General features: G+C 39.3%; 2 protein-coding genes across 2 annotated transcripts in view; one reads left to right on the top strand and one right to left on the bottom strand.

The window, feature by feature from the left end:
* Nucleotides 1-11524, bottom strand: part of LOC115348192 (adhesion G protein-coupled receptor A3-like) — a 290759-nt gene extending 279235 nt beyond the window's left edge. The window contains exon 1 of the mRNA XM_030030491.2: nt 11226-11524. Coding sequence (XP_029886351.1) covers nt 11226-11467 — 242 coding nt within the window. The 5' untranslated portion in view covers nt 11468-11524. The remainder of the gene's footprint in view (nt 1-11225) is intronic.
* LOC115348319 (translation initiation factor IF-2-like) lies at nt 11522-17893 on the top strand. Its single transcript, XM_030030834.1, has 2 exons — nt 11522-12163; nt 14252-17893. The coding sequence occupies exons 1-2, from the start codon at nt 11522-11524 to the stop codon at nt 14363-14365; spliced, it is 756 nt and encodes a 251-aa protein (XP_029886694.1). The 3' UTR covers nt 14366-17893.
* Nucleotides 17894-22159: the final 4266 nt, after the last annotated feature.

Here is a 22159-nt window from a genome sequence, read left to right as displayed (position 1 = left end):
AGCCATAATAACGATACAAACAGTTGACCTGAGTTCTTCAAAGGTACCTACAGAAAATAAAAACTGAAGCAGCATTTAATTACAGGCAGAGTCAAGCAACCAACTCCCTTAGTCTTACTAACAATACATGAAGAAATATGGAGGATATTTTCATTTAAAGTCATTTTGTCCAATTAGTAATACTGCTGTATTATTTATTCAAAAAAGATGTCGTCAGCAATTTCCTGTTTAACTGTGTAAAACTGTTATGAAGACCATTTTATGCACCAATTAGCTAATGGACTAGTTATTAAATATAGGCACAAATTAATGAGAATTGTTTCTGAAAGAATAGTTTATTAGAAACAGGTTTATAATGATAATCAATGAAGTACTTTAAAGCGGTAACTTCATTTGCTCCAAATGCAGAAGATTAGAATTTATTACATTTATTTAGCTCGTATGGTTATTTTTTGCTTCATCAATCTATATTGTTGACTCTTTACATTGTTATTTATAACATGTAATTGTGCAGAAAGTGGAGAGAATTATGAATAGTACAACAATAAGTGACCATTAATGTGGGGGTTTTTTCCACATTTTAAGTGTTAGGAATTTCATTATTCATCCTTTTGTTATAGAAATAAAGGGAAAGACAAAGAACGTGTTAGAAAAATTACTTTCCCTTTTTCTGCAAATCTCATTGTTTCTTCTTCTATTTAAACTAAAGACATTAGCACTAGAATATCTGCTATAGGTCCATGAGGACTAGCAAGTATATAGATATGCCAGGTAAGTCTTTATTTAACATGAACAGCAGCTGGCATTCATTTAATAGACATGTTAAATCATACAAATAGATAAATACCAAACATCTATGATTGACATCATGTCATTTTCTGATGTTCATATCTCAAATGTTGTCCTCTTTTGCTCTTCCTCAGGTATACTTACAGTCCACAAAAAACAGGTCCTCAAATCCTAAGAACGTAATGTAACCCTATCAGCACTGTTGCTAAAGAAAGGAAAAGAAAGCAAAGGAAAGTATGACCATCAGAAAAAAAAAAAAAAACACAACCACCTTAAAGATGGCTTTCTGCTTGCACTGGATGGACTTACATTCTTACTCAAAGTCTTCCAACATTAAAGGAAAAAAGTACAGAACTTCCCTCTGCAAGACTCCTATATGATATAACCAAGGGAAAGAGCAGATTAACTTTCTGAGAGCCTATTGTTACCAAACATGGAGGAAAAACTCCCCATAAAGAAACTAACTACAGATATTAGTCTCACATGCACCAGCAGTTTAACAACTACCTGAATATCTGGTGTCATAACTTCCACAGCTTGACTCCATTTTCTGAGCACCATGTAATCCAAATTCCTTTAAACAATCATGATATCACACTTTGAAGAGTTACCTGAAGCATAATATGACAAAATTTAACCATTCTCCCTCTACAGATAATAACCTTGCTATAGCTGAGATGATGTATGAGTCCATCAAAGATTCTAGTAAAAAATAAGTCTAATGATGAAAATGTTGGTACAATAATATTCACAAAATGTGTGCCCAACACAAAAGCCTTATAATGGTGACATTTGTTACCGAGGGAGTAACGTATTGTTTTCTTCCAATGCAAAGCATGCTTTGCTTTGTGCATTTTGACTGTTTCCTTTCCTGCATCCTATTTGTAATATGGATGGAAAATTGTGGCTTTTGCAAAATTAGTATGGATTTGTCAACTGCTACAGCGATAGCTGAGAACAGTTCATTAACTTGATCTAATTTAAGATAGAGCTATATGATAAACTTAAAATGTGAATAATACTAGCTATATCACAGGAGAAAGGAATGCAGTCCCTTAAGCTTAGATTTGCCTACATATTGAAAAGTTTAGTTTTCTGGCTCAAGAACTGCAATGAGAATAACAGCACACATTAAGATTTCATCTTTATCACTATTGTTTGCATTATACACATTTCACAGTTTTGGAAGGACAGTTGCAATATTGTTTGAATGTTGTCACAAAAGTGTAGAGAAAAATGGAAATTAAGCTTCTCCTCTTTCCTTCTAAACAATACACAGTTCTGGGGATGGAAAACAAATCTGATCATCGTGACTGTTCCCTCTGATCATCAGCAACATGCCTGGTGGGTCAACATAAAACTACTGCTTGACACAACCACATTCAGACTTCTCTACTCTGCTGGCTGCAGTTTTAATAATAAACTCTGTAAGGAGGCAGAGATAGAGATTCAAACGCTTTTCTTGTTTGTAAGTTGTGTAATAGGATCAACTCCATCTGCCTGGCCCCAATTCCAGGCACCACTGAACTCCAGGACTTAACTCAGATCTCTCTGAGGACCCATATCCTCACTCATTTCAGTTCCACTCAGTAAGTTCGGAAGAGAAGGATAAAATGAGTCAAGGATCAAAGGTGATGAGGGAAGACATAATGGAGAGTTTTAGAAAAGGAGAAGGAACTGGAAAGTCACGTGAGACTAAAGAAGTGGTGGAGACCATGAGCTGAAAGCAGAGGCTACAGGACACAGCAGTGAAAGTGCAGAGGCTGGCAGAGAAGTGGAGCATGTCAGAGGACCAAGAGCAGAGCTGATGAGGAGGGAGATAGGTTTTTTCCTTTTTTAGAAATGCATTTGTTGTAAAGCGTGCAATACATGTAAGCAGTGAACAAAAATAAGATGCAGATGAGAAGAAAAAATGGGGAGAAGTATCAATGTAATAATAATAACAACAATAATAGTAATAATAAAAACAAAAGTGCAAAATTAAAAGGTTCTGGAAGTAATGGCAGATGGGTCCAAGCACAGAGGATGGCCCATGGAAGACAAAGAGAATTAAGGAGTTTTCTTGGCATGCAAAGCTCCCCTGATAGGACACACATTAATGTGTAAGAATTCAGTTACTTAGGAGTGCTGGTGGTAAATTTGATTCCTCAAAATTGGTAATAACTTTTGGTTTTCTTCTCTCTCTCTCTTAAATGCTGGTATGTTTCCCATTGAGCCAGGTTATCACATTCCGTTAGAGGAACCTTTCCTAACATTCCAGTATACTTCCTCTGAATTTTCTATAAAACCTAACCATATTAATAAAGTTGCTCATAAACAAGTTATGCTCTTCTTCCACCCCTCTGCTCTCAAAGAAATTGATACCATGCACATTAGTTTGTAACGCAGATATCAAAATAACTGTTGCCAGGGAACTACTAATATATAGTAATATTAAGTGTTCAATTCTTTCATTAAGTCTATGCTTTTCTTCAAATTTTCCAGGTCTGGTTTGGTTACTACTAGTTTTAACCTTATTTTCCATTCTATGGTGTAGTTTGTTCTTTTCTCAAGTTACAGTACCCATAAAACCTTTACCCTCCCAATTTATACTTTTGTCTATAAAACATGCACTCTCTGGGACAGTCTATCCCATAACATAAAGAGAAGGATTTTATGGGGAGACATCATCTTGATTGCTATTAGAAGGAAGAAATCACAGTAATTCTTCAATAAACAAGGAGAATCATAAATGTCCATAATTTGGAATTTGGAGGCCTTATCAGGTTACTTGAAAACCATAATGATACCTTAATAACATAGAAAATCCATTAAACTTCATTCTGTGTTATACAAAGCCTACAGTATATATGCTGAAAATGCATGTCAGTGCCTTTATACCTTCATGAGTTTTGATGAATAGCCATTTCAGAAGACAACCACTCACCAAAGTAAAGCTTAAAATATACATTTAAAAGAATTTGCTTACTTATGCATAACTATCAGTAATCTAAATTCTATACGATCTAGGAATAAATCACAGGTTTTTGCGAAGATTTATAGGTCTATGAGCATAATACCCATAATACCACTGTGTGCTTACTTTATTGGCAGAACAGTTTAAACATTTGACGTACTGCTGTTCAGATAAGATTATATCCAACTAAGTATAGAAAAAAAACTGTCAACAAGTCTGTAGGACTATAATAGAAACTGCAAAAGCAGAGTTTTCCTATGACTAACCATACCTTCAGAGTACTCCCAAATCAGTCCCAGGCATGAAAACACAGTTGGAACTGATTTTAAGAGAAGGGTGAAGAATGGCATGTTGCCACAAAAATAAGAACCAAGCCTGAACTGTGTGCTCCCTGTATTACGTAATTGCCAAAGTAGATGGAAAAAAATGTTAATATTCTAAATAATACAGAACTTTTAGCCAAATTATATTTGGGAAGTCTAGAACTAGACAGCAAACTTGAGATTGATCAAAGTTAATCATAGCTGATTACAGAAGCACATACTCAACCTTTCCATGTTTTGTACGCTTTTACTGCTGTGAGGGTTTGGATATTCTATCAGGAAGATGGAAAGGGAGGACGCTTAGAAATCAATAGGCAATTTTTCCTCAAAAACCTAAAAGTCAAACAGCATAAATAGTGATTCCTGAAAACATGCACAAATATTATTAAGTAGTGAAAATGAAGCTGGCACAAAGCTCTGACTCTCAGATGCGCACAAAGGAAGTGTGTAAGCTTCATGCGTGTGTTTCCTACTGGCTGTTAGAGCAGAACCTCTGCCTCGGCAAAGATACTCTGCCCTTTAACTTTCAGATTTATGCCAGCTCTGTATTATAAAAATAGGACAAAAGACAGCAGTGAGGAAGTAGGGATGGATTATCTGGAACATGGTTGGATCCAATAGCTGCAAAATTTGTGAAGACAGAGGGTCCCAAACAGGGAGAAACTTTACACAAGAAAGCAGTGTTACTCTGGCTATTTCTGCCCAGAAAGTTTCTGGGTCTGTGTTACTGGCAAAGGAATTAATGGGCTTCCAGACTCCCAGGGGTTAATATGACCCTGTTGTTGTACACCATCAATTAAATAAGATTTGTGATTTTAAACCTCTGAAGATGCAGAAAAAGGAGAATGTATGTAATATTAAACCTTTAGAGCTTCATTTTAATAACATTCTTCAGACCCTTTCCTTCTGGCTATTCAGACCAGTTTTAGAAAGTCCTTTCCCCTTCTTCACCTCTCTCCCCATCACTCCCCCTTCTTCACCTCACCTCACATCTTAGCATGCTGTCAGGATATTTAGAAGGGGACGAGGAAAGAAAAAGGTATTCTGAGAAAACATTTCAGTATGGCTTTAAAAAAAAAAAAAAAAAAAAAGCGCTACATTTTCAAATCTTTAAAGAACAGTCCATTTCAAGAGCTGACAGTACTTTGGTCCCAAGGGGCAGCAAGTCATGCAGCTTCCTATAAAGGCAAATTCCACAAACATAAATCACCTTCTCCCTGGCCACTACCTCACTCCAACAGATGAGAATACCTACACTTCAGAAACAAATTTCTGTTGCACATATCCTCTGATAGTTAAAATTAAGTAGGTTTTATCAATATTAGGCCAACCTACAAAAAAAGAGAAAAAAAAGAGCCGGTGACATATACGAAATCTCTTCCTGCTTAAGGCAAACAAGGTCAGTAGCTAACCAACTGACAAATTATACCATATCATAAAACCCCAACTTCATTTAGGACTTCTCAATAGGTATCAGATATACACTTATATGATAAAACTCCCTTCCCACATGCATTACTATCCTCCTGTCTACCCTCCTCTGAGTTTATTTTTACCTCTGGAATGAAACTAAGAGTAGATCACAATACTGCAAATTTCCCAGTACACAGGAAAAAAAAAAAAGACTTTGTTTCTACATGAAATTACCAAATTAATGAACTGTTCAATACTGTAACATAATTTTATCTGTTTCCAAAAATTCTCATCCCATTCTCTTGTACAACCTGCCTTTCTCAAAGCAAGTTACACTGAGGACTTAAAAGCACCAGGAGGATATCTGGCACTGTTTTAGCTAACGACATTTACAGATTTAGAATAATAAAGGGAGAAAGAAACTTCAGCATGATTCGTGTAACTTAAAAAAGTTAATCTGGTGACTATTAAAGCAGCCTTTATTGTATTTTGGACATTATTTGCAAAGAGAGTTCATTTTCCTTAACAGAATCTTTTCACCGTCCTCTCGTGTTGAAATTTCCAGTAGTGCCAACGCATCAGTTTCATCCAAAGCAAGTCATAATTTGGAAGTGGTCATAGTACTTCCTGCTATGGACAAGTAGACAAGAGAATTCAGGTGCAGATACTCCCTCATCAGAAATAACATAAAGAAAAATAAAATATTTTCAGTTATAGTATTCTCTGGCCACTAGAGTTGAATCTATAACATGAAATATCAAGGAAGATTAGACTAGTATCTAAAGAATTTTCATGTCTACTGTTTTTCTCTTCTCTTTATTTTGCTCTCCCCAACCATCTGTCCCAGACCTTCTTATGTGTATTTTATGTCGGTTTGCTTTATATTAGGAGTTTCTTTCACAACAACAAACTGGCTTTTTTTTTTTTTTTTAAAGAGTTTTGAAGAAAGCTTGTATAAATATGTATACACACATAAATAATGGAGCAGGAAACCTGTTTTTTATTCTTTTTTTCTGCCACTTTGAGTGAACACAGGAAGCTAACCAAGGTGAAAATGTTTGTGAAAACCTTCATAATGAGAATTAGCCTACTTTCTTTAATAACGCTGTTATTTACAAATTAGCAATGCTATGTGAGATCTCATCGAAAAAGATGTGAGTTTTAAGATGGGGAAATAAAACTACTGAAAAATATTTTTTGTTCATCCTTTCCTCAATTCCTGCTTTGTTTGCTTTGGCTAGCTTAAACCCTAAGCTCTTTGGGACATAAAGAACATTTTTGTGGTCTATTTTTACGGCAAGATGCTTATATTAAATAAACCCTATTGATATATCCTAAACTGAATATAGGAGTGTAAAAGGCAAGACTGGACATGAAACAAATACAGTAATATAATAACTTTGAATAAATTCCAGTAGACATGACATAAATGAATGTGACAAAAGTAATTCTAGGACAGAGAAAAGCAGAGCAATGCTGCTTTCAGAAGACTACTTAATGTTTATAAAGTGCTTTGAAGATGAAACCCCCTACATTTGTATTATGGCTATGGACTACCACTGGAGTCATGTATCCTCAGATTCTCAATTTCAGAGTGAGGCATTTGAGACAACCTCCACCTCAAAGTTAGAAGAAATGCATAGATATAAAGAAATATGAAGAGTCCTATGTGATACAGAATTGCTACGAGCCGTACACTGCCTTAACTTTTCTTCATTTCTATCATGACAGTTAAAACAGCAGATTTCCACAGGTGTATCTGTGAGTGAAATTTGTAAAAATAACAACCTTCAGTATAAGTGCTGGACTTCCTTCTGAATTGAGGGACGGAAAAAAAATAGTAATGCTACTACCAGAAACTGATGGCATTTGTAACTTCAAAGCATATTCTGCCCAGTGATATCAAGACATGTATTGAACTGAGAAATTCTGAGACTAAAAGGATAAACTTTTTAACACCACTTGACACAAAAAAAAAAGTACAGAAAGTAAGCAACCTACCAATATATTGCCCAGTTTACATGGAATAACTCAGAAGAGAATCTCATCTGCTAACTCCTGAAATTTCAAATTGTAGGACTTCTGCACTGCAAAAAGCGCCAACACAATTTTTACTGTTGTATTCCACATAGCCCAAATTTCAGCAAGTCACTCAAAAGTTTAACAACTAAAATTTCCATTAGCATAGAAGAGAAATAAAATTGCAAATAATCTTTTTCTCTAGAGTTACACTTTAACAACCCAATCACATGTTTGAAAAAAAAATTGTAAAATATTAATTTAATATAAGAATTCCCAGGTATTCAGCCATAAAGTCTAAACTGAGAAAACTGTATTATCCTGAAAGGATATGACTCCTCCTTTTTGGGTCTACGCTTCCACGCCTGCTGAGAGCAAAGTGGGGAGAGCAGATCCCATAAATTAGTGATTCAATAGCTGTATTCTTATGGGAAAAAAAAAAAAAGAACTACAAGAGTAACTCCCTTACTCCACCCCTGCCCCAATATACAAGGAACAGAAATACATGTTGCAAATCAGCAAGGGCTAATTCCTTTTAACAAGATACACACAAATACTTTGTGAAGCTACAGCTGAGTTTTTTCTTTTGATCCACATCAAGCACTTGAATCCCATTTCCAAAGCAGTAAAAGACTAAATAAAGACAGCGAAACAGAGTCCAGGACAGTTTGTTGGTTTTGGTTTTTAATATAAAATACAGAGGAGGGGATAGTTGCTTTATCAGCTTATATTTTGATTTTATTTCTAGTGTGTTTATTATTGGGAGCATTCAGACAGTACTGAATAGCTCTAGTGTTCACATGATTTCAAAGAAACTATGCAAACTTCCCCACCTCGTAAGCTGGAAATAATTGGTCCAAACCTGTCAAGAATAAGCATTTCTTCAGTGACTTCACACTAGTTTGTAGTCACTGTGTCAGAAGTATTTTCAGTAGCGATACTTTTAGTACATATATGCCATAAAGAGCCTAAATTGTCAAACTCAGTCAAGGTTCGTGGTCACTTAGCTGAAAAAAAAACATTAAACTAACAAATCATAACTTCTTACGTTTGCTGATAAGCAACATTACCTAGCATGTAAATGAAATGTTACACATCCACAGCTTCATCTCTTAATGGCTTAAAGGATACAGCAGAGGTAATTCCTCTTGTCATCTTTGCAGAACAGTTAAAAGAGTTTGGCTTCAATCTTCCCTTCCAAAAGAAAACAGCACTAGCGTAGCAGCATCCCTATATAATAAATGTATATATATATGAGAAGTTTACTTAATCTGCCCAAGAAAACCCAAACTGTTTGTTACATTGTTTCATTACAGTGTTACTGCATCTGAATATACATATCTTTATTCACCTCTATATTTCTTAATTGTTAAAGCAATCCAAAAGGTTATGTTCCATATGTTAAAGCTCTCTTTCTCTCTGTGGGCCCATAAAACTGAATGGAAGCAGGCAGCATCTACTAGAATAGTCTCTTTTGCCCAAGTTTTCCATGCAGCTACAAAAATGAATGTAAGAGCACTAGTGTTTGAGCTTTTTATCATTATTTTCTGCAGCTGGCCAAATCTCACAAGTATAATTTAATTCATCAAAACCAGTTTCTCCTGGAAAATCTTTGACACATTCAATCAAATTGTCATCTGTACACTCCAGCTACTGAAAATTATTATGTCCCTAACACATTTTAAACTTTTTTTCTTTTTACCTTCAAGATTTAGCCTTAAATTTACTTATTGGGAAGAAAAAAACCTGAGAAGATAGACTGTAAGAGGAAAGGGATAAGTTTAGATGCTACATGATACTGTACTTGTCCACGTGACATATGACAAAAACCAACTGTTTGTATGTTTCATATCAACTAAGGACAGCTGATCAGCTCTCAGGTCAATGGTTATTTGTAATTAAGTTAAAAAAACCTACCACAGTATCTTTCTAATGAGTATGAGCAAGTGTTACCCGAAAAGCACGTTTAGGGTGATAGTATCAAGTTGGCTACTGGTGCCTTAAATCATATGTATAAGTGAGCAAATCCTCCCACCTACCACTTCAAATGCATCACCTCCCCTGTTCATCTTTTCTCACTTCTGTTTCCAATTCAATTTCTTTTCACTACAGTGAATACATACTTCAGTTGATCTTAGGGTCAGCTGGATTCATCTACTGGTACTTACCTCATTAAAAGAAAAGTTTCTTAAAAAAAAAATAAAATAAAATAAATAAGGCTCTGTAAATCAATGCTTAAGAAGAAAAGCCTTTGCAGACATGCTGAGTGTGAGAGTTTCTACAGCTCTTTAACAAATGGAAAAAATAGTTTCTGCCTGCCCAAGATGTCGACATTTTATACTTTGGGGGGAGTACAAACTATAACTATATAGCCAGTTATATAAACTACAAAAGTAGCAGTGAATTTATCACCTAGGTCAAAACTTATGTTGATGTAAAAATTTTATTCTAAACCAGCCTATTAAAATTTAGCAGGAAGTGTAGTCATTGTATCTTGTATATTAACAAGCAAAAGTTTCCCAAATGAATAATCGGCATACAGCTAATCAGCATCGAGTCACTCAGCAGTTATAGCTAAAACTGAACTGAAGTGTACGCGGCACATCTGTACGTTTACAAGCACAAGCTCCCCAGATGTTATGAATTACTATCTTTACCAGTTGTCTCCTAAAAGTGTTGACTTAAAGCAAATGCAGTGAACAGTGGAGATGTTCACAGCAGGAATTGTCAACAGAACTAAATGGAACAGTAAAAGATCTGTTGATATGTGCATGATCTAAAGGGTAAATGTCACAGAGCTATTACTGCTTGGGTCCATTATAGGGAGATTACTTTCACCTCTACTCAATGATACAGTTACAAAAAGTTCTACTACTTTACTTAGAATACATACTGTTTATTCAAGTTTAGCTATGTGCAACAGGCAGGAAAACATCATAACCTATTTCCAAGTCACTTGGGGAAGAAAAAAAAAAAAGAAAGAAAGAAAAAAGAAAAACACCAAAGTGTGAGTCATTTTCAATGACCAGACAATGCAGAGCAATATTGGAGATTCGGTCGTTTCAAACGGTTGTACACAAAGTCTTGTTAAAAAAGGAGACATCAAATTCCAAACTTTATTTAGAGGAGACGAGAGAGAAGGGGAAAACCAGATAATTACACAGAAGTCCAGAAGGCAGTTTACCACTAGCGATACCATTCATTTATTGCCCGGATAGTTTGAGCCCATCCCGTCGCCGGCGGAAAGGTGCACCGGCGAGCTCCATCAGTTCTGCTAGCACTGACATTTTCCAAACCACCATACGCAGCAGCATGCAATTTACATCAGGGTAAGCCCAGCTTCCCCAGCTCGACCAAAACGCCGGCAAGAGTTTCCAAACTGAGAACAAACAAAAAAAAAAAAACAAAACAAAACAAAACAAAAACCCAAAAAAACCCACAAAAAAACCCCAAACAAACCAAACAACAACAGAAAACCCCCCTACAAACTCTCACATACTTTTTAAAAGCCGGGCCAGGGTCGCCATGTGCGCGGAGCGGTTCCGCCTGCTCCCGCGGCCGCGCTCGGGGGGCGCCGAGGGGTCCCCCCGCAGGGCTGCGCGTCCCCCGTCCCCGCCCGCACCCCTCTCCTGCGGGGCACCCCCCGCCCCGCGCCGGCGCCTCCCGCGGGGGGAATCCCGGGGCGGCCGCCGCCAGGTGCGCGCCGCCCCGCGGGCCGTACTCACAGGGACACGGTGCGGTTGGGCAGCACGGCGGGCTGCAAAGTTTCCACCAAGTCGCCGCCGCTGCAGACCACTTTGATGCGGAGGGCCGGGCGGCCGGGCCCCTTGGCGCGCTCGGCGGCGCAGAGGCAGCGGTCCACGATGAGGTCGGGGCAGTTCCTGCTGCCCCCGCACAGCCCCAGCGCGGCGGCCACCAGGCAGAGCGGGAGGAGGAGGAGGCGGCGGCGGCGGCGCAGCCCGCGCATGCTGAGCCAGCCAGCGCAGCCGCCAGCTGCCGCGCCCGCCGCTCCGCGCCGCGCATGGCACGCGCCCCGCCGCGTCCCGCCGCGGTCCCCTCCACGCCTCCCGCGCCCACCCCGCCCCGCCTCGCCGCGCCGCGCCTCTCGCTGCGGCCGCTCGGAGGGACACCCCCCCTCCCCTTCCTCCTCCTCCTCCTCCTCCTCCTGCTTCGCCGAGGAGCCGCCGCTCCTTTCCTGCCGCAGCCCGTGCAGCGGCGGCGCTGGGCGGACCCCGCGGCGCGTAGCGGGCCCCCTCCTCCCGCCGCCGCCACCCCCCCCCCCCCCACGACCCTCCGGGGGTGGGGGGGACACCGGGGCCGCCCCCGCACCTCCGCCGGCAGCCGCGGCCCCGGGAAGTCCCCTGCGCGGCTGCTACCTGCGCCGGCCGCGCTGAACCGCGGTGCTTTCAGCCCGCGTTGGGTGTCCGGTAGCTCGGGGAGGGGGGGGGGGGGACCGGAGAGATGCGCCAAAGACGAGCTGCAGCCCGAAGCGGGTGCGACCAGTCTAGGCGCAGGTTGGAAAATCGGGAGCTGGGAAAATGACACGGGTCGGGAATCTAGTTTTGGAAATAGCCGTCTTTGCTACCGCTCTCGAGAAACTGTGTGTGCAAAGTGCTGGGCGCACCTGTGGCGGTGGGGAAGAAATTTCGGGCCATGGGCAAAGGTCAGTGTAGACCAAGAGACGGGACAGCCCTCCAGCCAGCTCCGGGCGGACGGAGCAGCCTCTGCCATGCGGGAGGGCCTGTGCAGTTACCTGGCTTCAGACACCTCAGATAATGCTGTGGACGTGACCTAAATCAAAGGTTTGGTCACTAGTCAAAGACGGCTTCATCATCCAGGTCAATGAGCAGATTTCTTTCTTCTCTACTTGTATTGAGGTGTTGTTCACGGCACTCAGCGGCTTGGGAGCATTCTCAACAGTATTTTGTGATAGGATTAGTAACTCTTAGGGTAGATATTCAGCATCAACTGCAAGCCACCCTGTTTTCTTGCAGAAAGCGAACAAAAAAACCCCAATTCGTAACAGGCACTTCTGTTTTTAATGGGCTTTTACAAAAAGAGCATGTTCCTTGCCTTCTGTTACTCAACGGAGGCTCACAACGCACATTTTCATCGCAGGATCTAGGCCAAAGTTAGTAATAGTCTGCCATGGCTGTAAAGCTATTTTAAGAAATTACTAGTTTTTTAAAAAACAATATTGTATTACAGTCCCTTAGGGAAGATTTGTCTTGCACGCTTACAATGCCTGTTATCGCTGTGTTCTAATACCTAACTGGAGCCTTTAGGCACTAAGTTTATTAACAAAGTGATAGAAGGATTAGTGCCCTTGTGAAATTCCAGGCTAATAGGAACTTTCTCAAGAACAATCTTTTTCTGTACAGTTGTTGATTTAAAGAATCATAAATATTACAACCTCTGTTCTTTTGTTTTTGAAAGCAAAGTTGTGTAAGGCTTACTGGCAGACAGCAAAACGGTCTGTGTTACATGAGACCACTCAACATTGTAATGGTTACATGCTGTTCTTTATCATAAAGAAACCTTATGTAGCATTTAAATTTGCAAATGCTTTTTTAGCTTTGAAAAATTCTGTCTCATCCATACTGTTTTTGAAAGCACAAGTGGAGAATACACATTTATTGAGACGTAGCATAGATTTCATTCAGTGTTAACCTTGTTGAGAAGGAATGGAATTTTTTCAGTCAAACTCAGCCCTAAACACTTGGAAGTATGCTAGCAGAATTTTAACATTTTTTCTAACTCACTGATCCTGAGAGGTTTTTTTAAAAATACTGTTTTAAGGAACAAGAAGGTTTACAGTCACATTGAAGCCATCTATCGAATCCTACAGTAAAGGTAGGAAAGGAGTTATTCGTAACTTTAGAGGCGAAAAATAAGGGGAGTTTCCTCTCCATTTCCCAATGTATCTGAGCCTTTTTTTTTTTTTTTTCTTGCTTCATTACAAATAAAGAAACAAAAATCTTAGTCATCTTCCCCCTCCTTCATGGTCATCTTCAAATATGAAGAAAGTCAAATTTTTATGACAATTTAAAAGCAGATATGACGGTTCCTGCCCTGAGATCTCGCAGGTCCAATTCAAAAAAAAGGACCTGAGCACCTACAGAGCTCAGTACTGCTTCAGTTGTCACCAGCCAGCACAGCAGAACACTTAGTGCTGGTGGTAGCTAACCATTTTCCCAGACTTTGGAAGATACAACTTCAACATGCTCGTGATATACAAACAACTGAATTTCCCACGTCTTGAGAAGGAGGTATAATCCCAGATTCCCTTGGAAAATGGGAAGAAAAAAAGCTGTGGCACTGCAAATTGAAAAGCAGCCAACATTGCACTATGTTTGGGTTCCAAAGCTGTCAGTTTTAGACAAACTGTGTGCCTACAGCTTGGATGCCTTTGGACACTTACACAGCAGGTAGCATATGATAGGGCATGAGCTTCTTAGCTGGGTTTTGGTGTGTGCAAAAAGAGAATTATGAGTTTATATTGTATATTGAAGTCAAAGATACTTGAAGAATTTACATGTCTGTGCTGTTAAATAGAGCTGAGTGAGGATTTTTTAATTTGTAGTTGACCTTGGACCCTTCAATTTCTCTTAAATCTTTTAAACTCTAGCCCAAGGTTATTGCACAGGTGTATTAGAAGGAACACACTTTAGGATATCTCTCCTTACTGTTTTCTCTCTTGGTTTGGTCAGCAACCAGAATGTGATGTGTGCTGGTCCCCTTTTGCCCACAGGGCCAACCAGGAGAACTTAAGAAGAAGCATTTAAGGAGTCCTAGAATGCCAAGTCCTGCTCAGATGAACTTCCTGGCAAACAGAAGCGTGACCAGAGATTCACTTGAAACATGAAATATTTTCTAATTTTAATAATTTATTTACAGTTAAATTCCTGCTTTAGTTATTTGATTAAATCATAGAAGCGAAGGAGAAATTTTCTTAGATAAGGGAAGTAAGAAAATTACGATATGTGACTATTTTCTTTGTATTTTTATTTCTGTGCGTCAAAAGTCTTAAAGATTTTTAGTAGGTCTGTCCCCGTATGCATACACCATGACCTTACAACAGTACTTGAGAGGGAAATTCTATCCTGTCACTGAGTGTGTGTTAAAAAGGAATGTAAATAAATTCAGGAAGATAGTCCTAAAATGGTATTAGCCTGAATGAATATGAACAGTATAAAAAGGAATCAGAGGTTAGAGATACAGGTGATTCATTGAACTACAGGTTTATATTACATTTAGATCGTGTTCCCAAGCACAAAACAGCAGCAGCACCTGCTTAGCATCACAGGACATTACACAGCAATTAAGTGACGAGAATGTGTTATACAATAATAGGAAATATGGGGAGGCAGAATGTAAATAAGTCAATTTGAATTTTGTCAGGGTTTCAGAATTGTGTGTTAGTATTGGAACAGAGCCATGGAAACTTTAATAACCACAAACAGGTTTTGGTCAGCGCTTTTGTTTTATTTCTTATCCAGAAGTTGGCACTCTATCAGGCCTCTAATTCCTTGAACCTTGACCCTTTATTGACAGTAGTGAAACAATGAATCATTCACCCCATTTCCTCCAGCGTCTCGGTATCCCAACACTGTTACCCCATCATGACTGTATCTCATTCTCCTCGTCACATCAGCATAGCACCATGTTATGTCAGTAAGCCTTTGCAACGGAATGATTAAAAAAACAAGCCTAGAAGAAATTTGGCCTAGAAAAAGGATAGGCAAAGTAACTGCGAGAAAAACAATGCAGAGGAGGTTTCCACTGGGACACTTGGAATTCTGTGAAAAGACATTATTTGAAAGGTGATAGAGGAAAAAAACAGAATGGATAAAAATATGCAGTACAACATTCATGTAGAAAGGACCCAATAATTTTTAGCTTCACACATAGTGAATTAATATGTTAGTATTAGAGGTGGGATAGTCCTGGTCCATAAAGAGCTCTCATATGGCCCTGACAATATCAAACCAAAGAAAATAAAACAGTAACAGTAAAAGCAAAGTTGTTCAGAATTGTTACCAATCACTAGAATTAATTGCATAAAACCAAGTGCAGAAACAGACTCTCAGCAAAACGGTCCTGAACCTATTTAACAGACTGAGTAATCTTTTAAGGCAATGTGGAAACTGAGTCATTCAGAACTGGAGTAATCAGAGCAGGAATTCTGTGCCATAGGGAACAACATTGTGTTAGAAAGAACTGACAAAACAGGATTTCCATTTCTGCTATTCTGCATCAGCACAAGCAGAAACACCTCCGTGTTATTTTTATGTTAAGAAATTATGATGTAAGAAACCCTCAAATATCATTGCATTGTTTTCCCTCCACTTACATTTTGCATCATATTCACAGTTATAATTATAGTATTGTATCTGAAATCCAAATGGGTTTGAACACTTCTGTCCTTGCAGGGTGACAGGTTCCCAAAAAGTTGCATTGAACTTTTCACTGAAATAAGGAGATCCTTGAAGTTAGAGACCTCTTATAAAAAAAACATGGCTTTATTTGTTTTGTTGCAGAGCAGAGGCCAATGCAAAATACTGTTATTGAAACTGAGAATGTAGCTCTGAAGTTATACACAAATAATAAGCTATCAGTGGGGAGTGGAATAATTATCACAAAACTATCAACAGTGAAATAAATAATATTTGGAGGAAAAAACTAGAGTGTTAGCTGTTTGTCAGTGCTGAGCCAAGTTTTTTTCCAATGAATACTTCAGAGTTATTGCCAAATAATATAAACTGCTCTCCCCCCCAAAAAAATCATACCTACATGGGAGTATATGTCAGCGTGAATTTCTGATGAGCACCAAATGCAACTCCAACTGTTACCAAGTCCCTCAGCTGCCTCAGAGAACAGATTGAAATTGTTCAGAAATGCTATTAATGGCACATTTTTTAATGTTCTAGCCTTCATCTCTTCTTGCCGTTTTATTTACTTGCACAGTAGCAGAAGAATAACACTTTTGCATGGTCAGCCAAAGGAGAAGCAGGGTTTTTTTTAACTTTGTACCTTCTGAGGTCTCACATGGGGTAAGGTTCATGCTGCAAAACTGCACTGAAAATTGAAACGCTGTCCTGCAGAAGGCAGAGCACAAAGTACAGAGGGGACAGCAGCTGCCTTCTGTCCCACAGACCCAGGCATCTAGTCCTGCAGGAATACAAGGCTTTCGGGAGAGCCACCCTCTTTCTCTCCCACATGGTTTTAAGATGCACTGGGAAGACATATTTTTGGATGTTGATGTACGCATGCCAGTGCTTCGCAGTGTTGTTCATTCCTACGACACATGAGAATTCTGACTGACTTACCAGCATGCTTTATATCAGAGAAAAAAGGAGAGGAAAACACAGAAGAACCCTAGCACCTTGAAAGCTGAATCCGTTTTGGGTATTTCAAGTTTTATTTTCCTGTCATACAAAAATGCTTTTTCTCTCTGTCATCTCCCTGCATAGAGAAGGTCAAATGAGCCTTTTCCACACCTTCCTGAATTGTGAAGATCTCTTAATACCCTCATTTGTACTTCTAGAGGTGGCAGGTTAGGTACTCTCTTCATTGCAGAAGAGACATAAAATGGTAAGTGGATGTTTTAAGGTCAGTAAGATGACAAGGGTCATAGACATAAATAGCAAAAGCAACACCTATTTGTGCAGCTTCATTAATGGACTTTAAATACACTTTATAGTAGTTATTAATGGAGTTTGGGTTTGAAGCACAGTCAGATAATGCCAGAATGATTTCTGTTGGAAGGGAGCTCTGGACCTCACCTGGTCCAAGTCCTCAGTTAAAACAGTGCCAGCTTCAAAAGCGCATTTGGTTGCTCAGGGCTTGTCCAGTGACATTTTGAATCAGTACACAGATGGGTATTTCACAGCCTCTGGGCCCCTCTCCAGTGTTTGGCCATCCTTGCTGCAAAGAATTTTTTTTTCCTTAGCTCTTAATATAATTTCCCTCACTGCAGATTGTACCTATTCCCTCTTTTTCTTTAGCTGTGTACCTCTGGAAGAAAAGTCTAGCTGCTACCTACTCTTCAACTACCCATTAGATAATTGAAGACAGCATTAAGATCTTCCCTTTGCCTCCTCTTCTCCAGGCAGAACAAAACCCTGCTCTCTCGCTCATGTGTCAGGTGCTCTAGCCCCCCAGTGATCTCACTGACACTCCAATGAATTAAAGCCAGTTTATCAATGTCTTTTTTGTATAACTGTACCAACTTCTGACAATATATGAATGGTGCAAAATAAAAGTTGTTATTACTTTATTATTTCCCTTCTTAATCAACTTAATGGCAAGGATATTCAGCAAATTTCTGGGTTGCTTGCTATCATGCATCCAGTGAATTAAAATGACATATTAACCTAGCCCGTATTTCACTGCTTGCCATTTTATTCACTTATAGCAGAAAAGGGAAAATAACAATTTATAATCTGAAAGACAATGATTAAAATAAGAATCTCATTATATAATAGATGCTTAAGATAGACAAATGTTGCATTGTCTGTTACATTTTGTCCTTGTCACTCAGTTAGGTGGAATCTTATCTGAATGCCAACGGTAGTATTATAGAGATTTCATGCACAGCTAGTGGTTCTAATAACTAACTTGTTTTTAAATGGCCAATTGAAAACATAGGGAAAATAAATTACAGACTAAATGAGAAGTTTTATTTATACATGAACAAAGTTTTAAAAAATAAACTATACCATGGCTTGAACTAATTTTGTAGAGGATTTAAGTAGATTTGTATTTTGTGGCCAAGTTAGAAAGTCCATTGATAGAAGTCCTAACATGAAAAGCCAACAAATCCAATTACCATTAACAGCTGTGCAACAATTCTGCTAATATCAATAATCCCTCAGTCCAACTAAATTCTAACACCCTTCCATCTTTCTCTAAATTCTTTCTGTCAAAACAAATTTCTGTCCCTGTTCCCCTACAAGCAGAAAAGTCGCATCTATTATTTTCTGTCTGCATATTCCCATTTTCATTTCATTTCCCACTTCAAGCCACTTGCAGTTGTGTCAGTCACTATTACATCTTATTTCTTTCAGGTTCCTTTGGAGACCTCATGTATTCCTCATATAGGTGGTTTAGAAACCGACCTTCTCTTCTGTCAGGTAGATGCCTTCTTCCCTCTATTTCCAATGTCTTTTAGATTTGTCTGTAATTCTTGAGTTAGCTTTTACACTTTCTATGCATTCTTGGAGAACTGGAGTGTTGCCTTGGTCTCCTCGTGCAAAAACATCAAGAATAACTCATCCCCTCCATAATACTTTAGTAGCCATCCTGTTTTTTTAAGAACCATTATGCCCTTCTATATCATTCATCTTGGTACTTTTAGAAAGGAAAACCTTCAGCATTAAAAGAAATCAAAGTACTATGTAACTACAGTACTATGTACAGCAACAGCAGCAAATGTCAACCAAAAAAATACTGAAAAGAAGTAGCATTACAGGCATGGAAAATAAAAAGCATATGTACTTGCAAATCTTAATTGTTGTTGAGCATAGCACAGACGATTTACAAAAACATTATCACCTTTAAAGGGCCCCACCTGCATCTGAATCTTATGGTATCAGGACTAGACGCTGAGAAGGTAGCTGTTGCCTTAAAACTCGGAAATGCTAATATCCAAAAAGTCTACTGTGAAAACAATTTCACCAAAAAAAAAAAAAAAAATCCTTCTAAAGCTCTCTAAAATGGTGTGATAAAGATTATTAGAACCAGTTTAAACATCTGTGATTAAACCCCCATAAATATACTATTTGAATAAGGATAATATTCAGGAAAATAAAATAACTGGCAAAGATCACCAAAATTATTTCTGTTTCTCATTTGTAAAGCTCTGTATCATACAGGTATTAACTAGTATCGGACACTAAACCTACCACAAAACAAGCTGGTGAGGGCTGGTTTTTAAATGAAGACTTCTAGCTCCTGAGAATCACTAGAAAGCTATTATTCTTTATTCTTTTCTTGTAAAATGTACCGTTTTCCCACTCTATTTCCTAACCTCCTTTCTTAATATGCAAGCGCATTTGGAATACTCAATCACACTCCAGAATGGCAGCAATTGGTATGCATACGGTGTTAATTGAGTCAGGAAACATTCCTTACCAGATGGATATGGATTTTTGTAAATGCATAATGGCCCTTTAAGAAGCTTAATAGAGAAGTATGAAACCTTTTACAAACAGCATTCCAAAGCAAGATTGCCAAAAGCAAGTGCACATAAATAGCTCAGATAATTGGAGCCGTATTCCTGCACCCATCCCCAGCGACAGAGAGGGGCTGCTGACCATGCACCGCGGTTTGTATTAGCTTCCTGCTCTGGGTTGGTCCTTAAGTTGCCCTCATCTTCTTTCAAACACCAGAAATTTAGGTTTTGTCCTCTTTGCGAGAGCGTTTGTTAGTCACTGAACATAGCTTCCCACTTTCCACATGCGAGTAGATTTTTAAATCCTGCACTTGTAACAGAAGCAGCTAGAGGCTGGTGCAAAGATCCGGGCCCACCGTGCTGTACCCATGCCTTCTCCAGGCACAGCAAGTCCTGTCCCCAAACTGAAAAAAAAAGGGGAAGAGGAGATAAAATCCAGCAGGGCAGTGGCAATGCGAGGAACAGGACACAGGCACCCCAATTTTACATTCTTCAGTGGGCCAAGGGGCCCAGCTGCTCTGTGACACTACGGAACATTGTACTGGTAGTTTTGATGAGTCTCCTGTAAAGAGCCATCTACATAATACTGTTCATTATCTGTTTGCTTTATCTACATTTTCAAAAACATGTGTATGGCATATGTTTCTCATCGTTGACTATGACCTTTGTTTATTTATAGTTTTAAAAACTCTGACTACTGCCAGACACTCTTAAAAATAAACATTTTTAATTGTTTTCATGTTTTAGCCTCCCCTCCCCTTTCCACCCAAGTCTGACAGGATGAAACATTGTTTTTGCTTGGGATATAGCTACTTCTGCTGCGAGAAGAAAGAGGACTAGAAGGAAGTTGTATACATATTATCAGAATAGTTTTATATTCAGCAGCCTGGAAACAAAGCAAACTACCATCTCCCAGCCACCTTTAATATAAGTCTTCCCATTCCCAGGCTCTATCTTCAGCTGAGGGGGCAGAAATGAGCACTGACTTGCTCTCCTGCCTTTAGCCCGGCCAAACCTAGTTCTTTCTTCCCAGCAGCACAGCCTCAACACAAGAGGCCGTCTTCATTTCCCATATAAACAAATAGCCAGACTGTTCAGTGCAAGGTGGGTTTTTGTTTCCTCAGGCAGAGAAAAGGCCTTCTGCATCCAAAATGAGTTGCTTTAACAACTAGAATAAATGACGAGAATGTCACAACTGTGCCATACCCCTTTCCACCTTCTATTCATCATTCATGGTTTTGTCTTTGGAAACAGACACTTTTGCTCTGGGTTTTCTTGCATGGGTTTAAGAATCTATTTCCAGTCCTAGGCAAAATGGGTACAAAATACCAGGGAAAAGTTAAAACACAGCTTTTTTCAGTCTTTCTGATCAGCTGGCTTTTGTGGTTCATCACTCAGGTCAGCCTTTTCTGGGAACTGGAATGCCTCCTTGGCACCATAGATTTTACTGAAGTTCACCACTCTAATAGGCATTGCAGAGCCTAAACCTCTTAGGTTAGACAGTATGCTGGTGAACAGGATAGAAATACATTAAAGGTACTCCTAAGTGTCCTGCAATATTATCTACAATTCTTGATATACCTACCAGAAGCAGTAAGTACCAGACTTTTTTGATACCTGACATACCTCCTTTCCTAAGTAGGCTTCTATTTTATTTCTTAGTCAATAGTAATGACAACGTTTTAAAGAAGCCACTAGGCTGCATCGGTTTCTCAGTGTGAATGAGGGTAGACCATACTATGTGTCTCAGTTCTGCTTTCTTCCATTATTCTTCCATTTGCCTTCTTAAAATTAAATCCCCTTAGGCAAAGCCATTCCTTAGTAGGTCTTTGTACACTGCCTGGCACAAGGGTCCCCAAACGGAGTCGGTGCCCTTCAGCAGGTGCGGTTTCTGCAAAGCACTGTAGGAGCAGTATCACATAACGTGCTCTGAAGCTGAAAACGAAAGACTCCAAAGAACTCCCTCATCTTTGGGGATGGGGGCAGAGGGGAAGGAAAAAGAGGGACAAAGGATGTAGGTGACCTTCATCCCTGTGAGGGTTCTCAGCTCTTCCTTCTCCTGCCTTGCAACTGCACAGTGAAGTAAAATCTGCCTGGTGAAAGTACCAAGTGAAGGAAAAACAAATATCTGACTGGGATATTTAGAGACAGCCTGTCAGGTAGTGAAGCAGTACAGTCCTGATGGAAAGAGGCTACTAACATGCATCTTTTCTAGAAGATTACTCCCCTTCTTCCCAACAAAGAGGGGGTAAAAATATTCTCAGCCCTTAGTAAAAATGAAGAGTGAGCGAGTGTATGTGTCTGTCCGGGGCAGTGGTGGTGTCCAAAGAAGGGGTGGATGGAAGTTTTTGCATTCCTCCTGACATGTCTAGGGAGCAGGTAGAAAAGAGGGAGGGAACAGTTAAAGACAAACCAATTACATGTTGTTTCTTTGCCCAGTTTTGTTCTGTTTGGATGATTACTGGTCTGTCTGGGAACACAAAT

The sequence above is a fragment of the Aquila chrysaetos genome, chromosome 11 (assembly GCF_900496995.4).
Source record: "Aquila chrysaetos chrysaetos chromosome 11, bAquChr1.4, whole genome shotgun sequence".
Classification (NCBI taxonomy): domain Eukaryota; kingdom Metazoa; phylum Chordata; class Aves; order Accipitriformes; family Accipitridae; genus Aquila; species Aquila chrysaetos.
This window is presented reverse-complemented; position numbering and strand designations above follow the sequence as displayed.